Consider the following 11,595-nt stretch of genomic DNA (forward strand, 5'->3'; position numbering starts at 1 on the left):
AACATCAGGGTCTTTTCCAGGGAGTCTTCTCTTCTCAGGAGGTGGCCAAAGTACTGGAGTCTCAACTTCACGATCTGTCCTTCCAGTGAGCACTCAGGGCTGATTTCCTTAAGAATGGATACGTTTGATCTTTTTGCAGTCCATGGGACTCTCAAGAGTCTTCTCCAGCACCATAATGGCAAATGGAATTGATTTTGATGTGATTTCAAAATTTGCAGAGAACAAAGTTAGGGGAAAAAAGGTTTTAAGTGCTTATGCTCACAATGTTAAGTAAACAAACCAGAAAATAACACTTGCAACTGTATCTTATTTTTCCTTCTTTTAATAATTTCAAGGGGGGGGGAATGACAAAATGCTGCACTGGGTACCACCTGACCTTGCTACGCCTCTGCTCCAACCTTAACCCATGAAAGTGTAAGTCTGCTTGAGGGGCTTGTTTTCATTTTTAATGCACAACTGGTTTTTTGCAGTTTTCTTCCTTGGAACATATTTATTAGGCCAAAAGATTTTGAACTTACATGTTGAGAAACCAAAGGGGTGGGGTCAGAAGCATCCTGCCCCCCCCCCCCGTGAAGAATAGAAGCCTCCTTGTGTACACGTTAAGTTTTATTGTAACAAAGCAACTTGTACACCTTTTAACATTTAAGCCTTCCTTTTCCCAGTCAAACAAAAAACAAAACGAAGAACAAAAGTATAACAGAGAATGTAAATTCAACATAAGATCCTACAGGTTCTGTTGATTCTCCATCAAGTGGCAGGGCTCAACTGTAACTAGGAGATTTTGTTTTTTAACTCATCTTTTTAACACACAAACGAGCATGCCAAATGAGCCTTGTTTTGTCAAAATGCCCATTTAACCCACCCTAACATCTGAAACCCAACCCTGCTTGCCGCCTTGTCTATAACTCCCTCGTTTTTTAAAAATGAAAAAGCTAAAAGAATAAAAAAAAGAGTAGACGACAGATACATGTTGGTAAATGCTAACTGTCCATATTCACATAGAGAGATAGTGTAATCTCTGAGCCCAATATACAGAGAAAGGAGGGAAAAGCTAGATTCTATGCACTACTACACAGGGGCCTAGCACTCTTCAGTTTCCAGCAAAATGAAGGGAGCAGAAGGCTTCTTTTCTTCCCCACAAAGCACGGTGTGTTGATTCCATTAACAGTTCTTTTGTTTTTGCTTCAAAACAGGAATAATAAAAAGGGTAGAAGGTAGATGTTTCATTTCCATGGCATGTCGCTTGATATTTTCTCCAAAATTTATTTCTGAACCATAGTGAAGAGGAGGGGGGGGGAGAGACCTCAGGAGAACAAGGCAACGAAAAGGAGGGGGCAGGGAGAAATAGCAACTTGCTCCTAGGACTGGAAAGAGGGGTGGTGGTTGGAATCTGTCAGTGTTCAGTCATCTTCTCCTTCATCTTCCTGTTGAAATACAAAATTTACACATTGCTAAGTAATCATCACATTAATACAAACATCATACCACCCATTCTCTCTTTATTAATCACTATGTTGTTGCTTTTACAGGAGAGGCTCTACAATCCTCCTTTCTGCTCTACCTAGACATCACAAGGCAAGGTTGCTATTCATTTACAATGCTTGCTAAAGGGACTCTCAAAATTATTTTTTTTGCGGTTCTGTTTTTACTTACTTTGTTTTATTCATTTACTTGTTTTCAGTGTTTTTTTCCTGGGGGTACGCATACTCCTAAACATTTTCTGAATCTAGGTTTGGCCTCATTGAGCAGCAGTATTTCAATATGAGTAGGAAAATGAGAGTACCCCTAAACATTTTTTTAGAAAAAAGTACTGAATGTTTTTACCATGCAATCTTATGATGAAGGGTGGAATATAAATCTAATTCATAATTAAATATAAACAAAGAAACACAGCTGGGCACACTTCTGAGCAAACCTCCTATACTTTTAAAACACTGCTCTTCCACACCAAGAGATCCTCTGAATTACACAGCTACTTAACCCAAGTCGCTCAAAACTATGGCACACAAAGATTAGATGCATGCAGAGATGATAACAAAGTTGCCTGACACCAGGCAGAACACGCACACACCACTGCCACTTTGCCCTTAGCCACACCTGAAGTTGCTAGCTGTTAGGTAGCCCATAGCAAGGAACTATTGTCTCCACACAACAGGTAGGGAAAAGTTTCCAGTCAATTCTTGTGCCACAAATAGCGGGTAAACTAGTAAAAATCCTTCAAGTGCTTATAATATTTGCCATTCATAAAGTTACCATGAACACGCCCTTATTGAACTCGATACATGTATTCAGAACATGAGTCACACAAGCTTAAGAAATCATGGGGTGAATGAATCTCAACTCAAACCTGGAAAAGTTGCAACTTACAAGGTAAGTTGGTTAGAAAGTGGTACTGATATCACCAAGGATGCAGGTTTTATCCCTGTATGGGACAGCTGCACATTCCTGAAATGCAGGGGGTTAGACTAGATGATCCTCAGGGTCCTTTCTAATTCTACAATTCTATTAACAAGCCATTGCTAAATGGAAAATATCAATCATTCCAACCTCTCCTTCTCCCTCGTCATCATCTTCATCATCTTCACCCTCATCTTCGTCACCTTCCTCATCAATGTCCTCCAAGCCTCCTTCTTCCTCATCATCGTCATCTTCCTCTCCTTCACCTTCTTCATCATCCATATCAGGAACCTTATTCAAAGAACAACAATATATGCTACTGTTAGCTTATTTGTCTTAAACCAGCCATAAACACCCTGCTAAATGGTGTAAACTCATTAGAAGACGCTTACCAAGTAGTACTGTAATGGGTTCGGCCAGATGTCATCTTTAATGACCTCTCCTAGTTCATCAGCACCAGCATCAGAATGGTCAGTGAACCAAGTGAAGAAACTCTCGGGTTCTTCATGCTGCCTCTTTCTGCTGGCCTTGTTCTGTGTCTGACTTGAACGCTTTGTCAGATCCTTTAACAAAACCCACACAGAGAAATCATAACTTTCTTTTGAAAATGAGTTTTTCCATCAAAAAAAGCATTCACTTTAACTTACGTGACTGCTATTTGTCATCTTTATTCAGAGACTACCAAGCCACTTACTGAATAGGATTCTGTGATAAGGAACATCAAACTGATTTTGATATCCCCATCAATTTCAGAAAAAAGTGGCCATTTGGAAAAACAAAGACTAAGGCACCTGAGACATAACAAACAATCTGGCCATTTTGAAGTAGTTCTACAAAGGTCACTTCTTCCACAGCACACACTTAAAGCACTCATACCACTTCAACAGTCAAGACTTCCATACGAAGAATGCTAGGAATTGTAGTTTGTTAAGGATATCCCAACTCTTAGCACCCTTAAACTATAGTTCCCTAGATTCTTTGGGGAAGTGGTATAAGGGCAATTTAAATTCTGCAGATGTGATGCAACACATTAACACAGTAGAGAATTCCAGAGTGAAGGAAACATAGCTTCTCATTAAGAATATCCCATGACCATCAGCTGTACTTTTACAACAGGGTCACATCCCCTTGTGAACAACCCAATCACAGCATTATTGGTTCTCTCCATTAAAATATTTGATGGGGGAAGGAATAAACCTACCAGATTTGCCCTTATTAATATGAATCTTCTGACAATTCTAGGCCAGACAAGTAGCAAAGGTCAAACAACTGAGTTACTAAAATTTGACATCCAACCCTCCTCAGGTCTCTTTATAAGAGTTACTCAGAAGCAGTGTAGCACGCTGGTTACAACACAACACTCAAATCCTCAATCAGCCATGAAACTGAATGGATGACATTAGGCCAGTCAGTTCTCAGAGACTAACCTGCCTCACAAAGTTGTTGTGAGGACAGAAGGGAGGAACCATATATGCTACTCTGAGCAACCTGGAAGAGCAGAATAAAAAAATGTATATAAATGGATAAATAAATTGAAGCAATTAGCTTTTAAGATTTGTATATGCTTGTCCCTTTTCCATCTCTCAGCAGTAGACTAATACCATGCTCTTTTATAGATTAACCATTTCCTTTCACACTATAAAGAGGGTTGCACTCAACTAAGTTCTACTCAGAGGAGACCCACTGAATGCTCATTAATTTCAATGGAACTACTCCAAGTATGACTAACACTGGCTACAACCCACAGATTGGTCTTCACGTGTATTATTTGCTTCATAAGGTTCTCATACCAATCTCAGGAGTAGCTTATGAATTTCACTTTGTGGGGTAGGAGAGCTAAAAAAAATTCACACCTGGCAAACAATGTGCCCCTTTGATTTCAGAAAGGATATGGATAGGCGAGTCTAAAAAGACTGGGACACAAATATTTCATGGTCCTTTAGCAGCTATGGTAGGTCATTTACCGAAGTAATGTATTTAGCATTAACTCTGGAAGTGTATACTCTATTCTGACTGAACTAAGCCTCCTAGAGCTTTTTAGACTTGTCTACTCATGTACTATCTGAAACCAGAGGGGTGCATGGGTTGCCAGATGTGAAATACGGTATATTAGCATTGTTTTCAGCTCTGAAACACAGAACAACCTTAACTCCACAACAGAGGTACAATCATGCTTTGTTGCACCCATGTCTGGAGGAAACCATTCTAGCTAGAGAAGATAGTACAGGCAGCAACCGATTTGTGTGACTGTTATGTTCCAGACCACCCCCCTCCTTGTTGGCAGGGTCCATGTAAGGCTGCCCCATACTGCACCCCTCCTTTTGTGATTTTTTTGGGTCAATTCTGTGTTTGGCATGTGTGCAGTTGTGCACATATTGGGCACACCAAAAACAGCCACTGCCTGTACTAGTGGCTAGAATCACGAATCACGCAGGGAAAACACTGTTTCAAAATAGACACTGATTTAAAGAAACACAAACAGCTACATACCTTCCCAGATTTCCATTTGATTTCACTTGATTTTGATGATGGGTCCCCACTCTCATTCAGATGAAACTCTTTAGAGAGCATCTTGTTTTCAAAATATGGATTCTCATCAAAATACTGCAGTCAAGAGAACATAAAATGTAGCTACCATAACAAGGCATATGGATTTCAAAGCAAGGCCTCGGGGAGTTATCAGGCTGTTCTCTCAGCCATCCACATAGGTGGTAAGGAAGGTGCAGCACACCTTTACTTACAAAATCTATTCTGTAACCTGATTTGATGTCTTCGAACTCCGTCACCTCAACTCTGGTCAAATAATGGAGAGCTTCCTCATCTTCTTCTCCCAAAAGTGCAGATACTATCAAAATTACAAAAATTTCCATCCAAAGTTTGTTTTCCATATTCTTTAGCACCCCTACCCTACTTAATTTTATTTCTTAAACTTACAGTTGTGCTCTTCTCCAAAATATATCTTGCTTCAGGGTTTTCAAACTATGTCCATAATAAGTTGTTACAGGCCATATGCACCAATCAACTAATACAACCTAATTTCTAATGAATTATTTCTGAACTACGTTTACAGACTATTGAGGGCTGAAGTTTAAGTGAATTGGGTTGCCTCCAGGAGCAACTCCTCCTCCCAACTTCTTCAAAGGTTCCACTGACAGAAGCCTTGCTGCCAACTCAACAACACTGCTCAATACAACCAAATAATTGAAATGAAACTAGTATTTAGGAATTTGAATCACAGACTTCACATTTGGGAAAGAGTACATCTAAGCTATTTTTTGATAGGCTGTCTTGTTGGGATAGGATATTGAATATTGGAAGTCACTTTACAAAATTATTACAAATAAGCTTATAAAATTAAGCTTTAAGAAAATATAGGACTTTAGCATACCTTGTGGGTGGTTGACAAATGTTGTTACCCAAAAATTTGGGATTTTGGCGATCAATTCTGACCTCTTCTGAAAGAATGGTTGGCGGAGTTTGTTGTACTTCTGTTCTACTTTCAAAATTTCCTCACTGGCTTGTTCATTCAGTCTATATAGCAAAGACAATATACAAACACAGTGGGAAATCTGAGGTTTAAGGGAAGTATCAAAGCAGCATGGAATTCAACAGAAGATTTTTTAAATTAGAAGATTTAAACTGAAACCAACAGAACTGGGTCTTCAGTTGATGTGTTCAATGAAGTGTGGCATTTTTGGTTCAAACAAGCCACAACACTAAACACACAAGACAAATCTATCCTTACAGATCAGAACCAAATATCTGAATGGTGATGAAGTCAGTCTTAACTGTACAGTAGTACACATTCTCAGGTCAAAGACCGGCATTGACAGAGTAAAGTACAGTATGCTACCATACTGCACAGCATTTCCCACATATAAATCTGTTTTAACTGTGGCTCTAAATTCTTTACTCACTAACTCAGAAAATTCAGCATTACAATGGCCCAATTTGCCTGTTTGATTGCTGACACTAGGTGTGCATAAAAGGAATAAAAAATAAAACAATTTAGTTTCCCATTGATTTATTTTTCAATCCCCTGCACTTTTGAAATACTTTTATAGCTTATGTAAAATCCACAGAAGAGAAGCAAGAAAGCATGCAATTAAGGTGACAGGCTGAAAGGTATGTAGTTTCAGTAGCTAGGCTGCATTTGGTACTGCTGGTAGTGGGATGGGGGGGGAGGCATGTTTTTCCCCCTCATTGCACACCCATAGCCAGCATTTCTGATTAAGGAGCCTTGGGTCACATAATTTATGAACATCTTTGTCCAAAAGGTAAGAGCTTCTTATGGCTCCGAACAGTTTCCTTTTCATCTTTTTATTAAGAGATGAAACTGTGTCTAACCATGAAACAGACTTCAGATGTTACAAGCAATGCTGTTTTATGGAATATCTACATTATTATAATATATGTAGAGTAGTTTTAAGTGTATTCTAAAAAAACAGATACAAAGCCATCTGGGTTACCTGTCTATTTCATTCTGTACTTCATCAATATGTTCAATTGCTTCCTGTTGCTCTTTGTCTGGAAAAAAAGTGGCTCAAGTCAAATTCCAATTAGTAACACAATTCAATGCAAGTATCCATATTGTGGATGGATGACCTGAATGTTTCTCAATCTGCAGTGCTTTTGGACTGTGTATTCAGTTGCTGAAACTCCCCTTTCCTGAGGATATATTTTAACAAAGAAACATAGTATTTTCTTCCTTAAACTGCAATCCTTTGCACACTTAAAACAGGAAGTTAAGGGGTTTTGTTTTTTTTTTTAAAAAAAAGAAAATCCCGAGTATAAACTAGCATAATACTGTGCTGAAAAACTTTAATCCAAAATCTGGGCCCAAGTCTACAGGTAAAAAGAGCTGTTCTTGTCTATTCACAAGATATTTTTCAACATTATTGATGATATTGCCACTTTTTTTAATCTTTATTGATTTTAAATATTAAATCCCTCCACCACAAAACAAGAAAACAAATCACCTCACATACAAAGAAATTTTTACATAGAAAATATGATTCTTCCGTATATTGTGACTTCCGTCATCCTCAATATGGTCCATCATTACTTTGTTGACTGCATAATTGCATATTTTTAAACTTACCGTTAATTGTCCGTATTCTTGGTAGAATATTTTGTTGCAGAAGTTATTCAAGACATTTCAAAGATTTTATCTGAGAACAATGTTCTTTTAAATATATAAATCCCATTCTTTGTTAAACTCTTGGTTTGATTCCTGATTTTCCCTGTCATCTTTGCCAATTCTACATATTCAAATAACTTCACCTGCCATTCCAATTTAGTTGTTTTATCTCCCGCCCACCATCTAGCTACTAATATTCTCACTGCAGTAGTTGCATACATCTTTCTTAATTCTTTTGGTATATCTGCAGCAATAATACCTAAAAAAGGCTTCCGGCTTTTTAATGACAGTTAATTTGAACATTTTTTTTAAAGCTCATTATAGATTCCCAACAGTTTTTTAAAAATCTTTTTACATTTCCACATTGTTCCCTCTGATTCTTTACATCTCCAGCAAAGATTTGAGCTGGTTTTATACATTGTCACCAGCTTACTTGGCATAATGTACAATCAGCAGAACATTGCCATGTAGTTTTCTTTTAACGTATAGCAAGCCGTAAACTTTGTCCTTTTTCCAAAGCTTTTCCCAAGATGCCATCTAAATATTATAACCAAAGTCTTTAGACCACTGAATTGTCACAGATTTAACCACCTCCTCTAGCACTTCCCAATCCAGTAAGAGTCTATACATTTTGGAGAGTAATTTAGCCTTACTTATTATGTGGTTCAAAAAACCTCTATGGACTTTGTCTTTATCCTAACACAAATAAGCATGCCACCCAAACCTGTTGCCAAATCCCTCCAGATCAAGATATTGCCACTATTTTAGCTTTCTTGCTCCAGTAAAACATATTTTGCTTGTTCTAAAATTTCTCAACTTGCCAGTCACGCTCATCTAAAAGACAGTGTAGTAAGCTTTAAGACCATTCAGGGCACTTTAAATAGATCCAAAAGCTTATTCAACTATACAACTGACCAGTTTAACTTAACTGAAAAACTATATATAACACACTTGGGAACACATTGATTTCCTGGATTACTATTTTTTATGAAATAAAACACAGAGTTGTGTAGGTGAGCATGCTTTAGGATAACAGAAAGGCAGTGTGAAGAAGCTATTAAAAAAGGCAGGATCCCACAAACCTAGACAAAAGTTTTCTAGGAGGATCCCCCACGCCCACTTCACCTATGGCCTAGCTAAGGCTGCAATTCCATACAATTTACTTGGGACCAAGTTTTAATTTTGAACGACCTACTCATCTGTACTGTACAACGTGTCTCACTCACGTGCAATTGAAGGCAACCGAAGCACAATCACCTTGCAGTTCATCCCTCCAGGTTTTTTTAAATTATTTTTTAAGGCGGGTAAAAATGAAGGCGGAGGAAACACGTGCGCAGAGCCGGACGCTGGGAACTCTCTTGTAGGCTGGTCTCTGCCATCCAACAGGGGGGGGCGGGGCTACAAGCAGCGCGACTTAAGGGGGGGGGGAGCGCTTCTCTCCAATACATGGAAAACTATAGTCACTTTAAAAACCAAACACCTTTTTTTTTAAGCTGCAGCAACTGGAAATCTAAGTGTATTTTTATTATTTTGTTAGAGAGGATTAAGTCAGAATAACAGATTGCGCTGCAAAAAGTTACAAAGAGATTTAGTCGAGGAAGCCACGCCACAGCCGCACGTGGTAGTGGTGGAATTAGCGATCCACATAATAATAATAGTAATTTATTTGTACCCTGCCCATCTGGCTGCCCCAGCCACTCTGGGCGGCCTCCAAAAACATGAATGTAGGAAGCACAGGAGCTTCCCTCCCCCCCCCCAAAACGCGCTACTACCCTCCAAAATGCAAAAGCTGCTGTAACCCGAAGCCATGCCGCGCAGAAAAGCCAATCATGGCGGGCAAGCAAAAAGGGGGCCGGGGAACAGAGTTCCCGAGGAGTCCGCGAGGATGTGGAGAGAAAAAGACTGAGGTAAAGGGAACGAAAAATGAGGCCTCTTACTGTAGCTGCCGCTGCTGCAAGAGAAACGAGAAAAGTAAAGGAACGAAGGGAGAACAAGCGAGCAAGTGTCCATCGCGTGGAAGACAAAAGAATTTTAACATGGTCTCCTTTTCCTTGCTTGGCTGTAGCCGCCGCGTCCCACACATCCGGCCCACACGAGCGAGCCCCCCCCCCGCAGCTCCAAAGCATTCTTCCCCTTCCCGCCTCCTGTGGTGGCTGCCACTGCTGTTTCTGGAGAAGATGGCGGCTGCGGAGGTGCAAAAGAACCTGAATGTCTTTCGCGCTTCACTCCCGCCCGCAGGGCACCGCCCACCATTTCCACGTTCCACACAACCCCCCGTTTTCGGCCTTTGTACCTGAGATTTCGTCGGTCCCGTCGTGGTTGGAGTTGAGCTCCTTCTGGCTGACTTTGGCCGCCGGCGCCGACATGTTGGGAAAGAGAAGCGGGGAAAGCGAGAGGCAGGCAGACACGGACGTGAGGCTGAACAAGCGGAGGAGCCTCACCTCACACCGGGTTTAGCTCAACCCGCTGCTCCTACTACTCCTGGCTCTTCCCTCGCGTGTGAGAAAACGGGGTGGCGGCGGCAGAACCTGAGGGCCCCTCAAGCTAAGTCCACACAGCGAGAGCTCCCTCCTGCTTTTGGTGAGGGAAGAGCAAGCTCTGCGCAGGCGCAAAAAAACCTTTTTTTCTCCTCCCTCCCCCTCCCCCTCCCCTCCCTTTCTCCTTTCCCGCGGCCACCAGAGGTGTAGACCTTTTTCCCGCCCCGTCGTCTACTTCCTGTGTGAGCGTGCGCAAGAAGCCGCGCAAGCGTACAAGCGTCCCTAAAGAAAACGGGTGCGTTGGCTGCAGAAGCTGCCCATCGAGGAAAGGAGAAAATGGAGTTACTGCATAGGTGTCGAAAAGGGCGTAAGCATTTAACTTCCTCCTCCCATCGGGTAGCTAGAGTTCTTCCCGCGCGTGCTAATTGGTCGCCATGGCTGTGGGTCTATGAACTAATATTTGCGGCTTTCAATGGGAATATGCTATCGGAGGAGAAGCGAAAGTAGGATGGAACACACACACCACGCGCCTGCGCGGACGCATTACCAAAAGCTCTAAAGGGCAGGCTGGTGCTCGCAGCCCCTCGCTTTTCAAGAAATTTTCCCAATAATGAAATTTGGGCTTTACCAAATAAAATAGGAAAAAGGTAAAAGGCGGATCTAGACGGATCCTCGTGAATTCATATGATTTTTTCATTCAAATTAAATAAAACCACCATGATACTGTAGACCATGTCTTACTCTGTAGACAGCAGCAAAAAAATCATGCACCCACTATTTTGTGGGGCCGCAGGGGCACAAAAACATGGTTAAAAACATGGATTCTCATGATTTTTGCACTAGATCAGCCCAAAGTCACCATCAGATCAAACATCATGGGCACAGCACGCAACACAAAAATCACGGATCCATGGCTTCCTGGCCGTACCGTGGCCCAAAAACGTGGTTTTGAAGCACAGATCCTCATGGATCCTCATGCTTTTTGCATTGGGCCACCCCAAACTTACTGTCAAATCACACATCATGCCCAGGGGCACAGCCTTCACCACAGAAAACTCAGATCCCCGGCTTCCTGGTCACTCCATTGCCCAAAAATGTGGTTTTGAAGCATGGATCCTCATGCTTTTTGCATTGTGCCACCCCAAACTCACCGTCAAATCACACCTTATGGCCAGGGGCACAGCCTGCACCACAAAAAACTAGGATCCATGACTTCCTGGCCACAACATGGCCCAAAAACGTGGTTTTGAAGCACGGATCCTCATGGATCCTCATGCTTTTTGCATTGGGCTACACCTAAATCACCATCAAATCACACATCATGTCCAGGGGCACAGCCTGCACCACAAGAAGCCAGTATCCACGGCTTCCTGGCAACGCCATGGCCCAAAAACATGGTTTTGAAGCACGTATCCTCGTGCATCCTCATGCTTTTTGCATTGGGACAACCCAAACTCACCGTCAAATCACACATCATGTCCAGGGGCACAGCCTGCACCACAAAAATCATGAGTTGCACTACAAAAATCACAGAAATGCCCTTACATACACTATTAATGTCACCACTGGAACATTACATTG

At 41.3% G+C, this 11,595-nt stretch overlaps 1 protein-coding gene across 1 annotated transcript; it reads right to left on the reverse strand.

The window, feature by feature from the left end:
• Positions 1-588: 588 nt before the first annotated feature.
• LOC309361151 (protein SET-like) lies at positions 589-10,140 on the reverse strand. Its single transcript, XM_081896115.1, has 8 exons — positions 9,831-10,140; positions 6,867-6,924; positions 5,786-5,928; positions 5,139-5,242; positions 4,888-5,001; positions 2,790-2,960; positions 2,548-2,688; positions 589-1,424 (listed from the first exon to the last, which is right to left on the reverse strand). Exons 1-8 carry the CDS (start codon positions 9,901-9,903, stop codon positions 1,401-1,403), a joined length of 828 nt encoding a protein of 275 aa, XP_081752241.1. The 5' UTR covers positions 9,904-10,140; the 3' UTR covers positions 589-1,400.
• Between the last annotated feature and the right edge of the window lie 1,455 nt (positions 10,141-11,595).

Source organism: Podarcis melisellensis (assembly GCF_964234715.1).
Source record: "Podarcis melisellensis genome assembly, chromosome: W".
NCBI lineage: Eukaryota > Metazoa > Chordata > Lepidosauria > Squamata > Lacertidae > Podarcis > Podarcis melisellensis.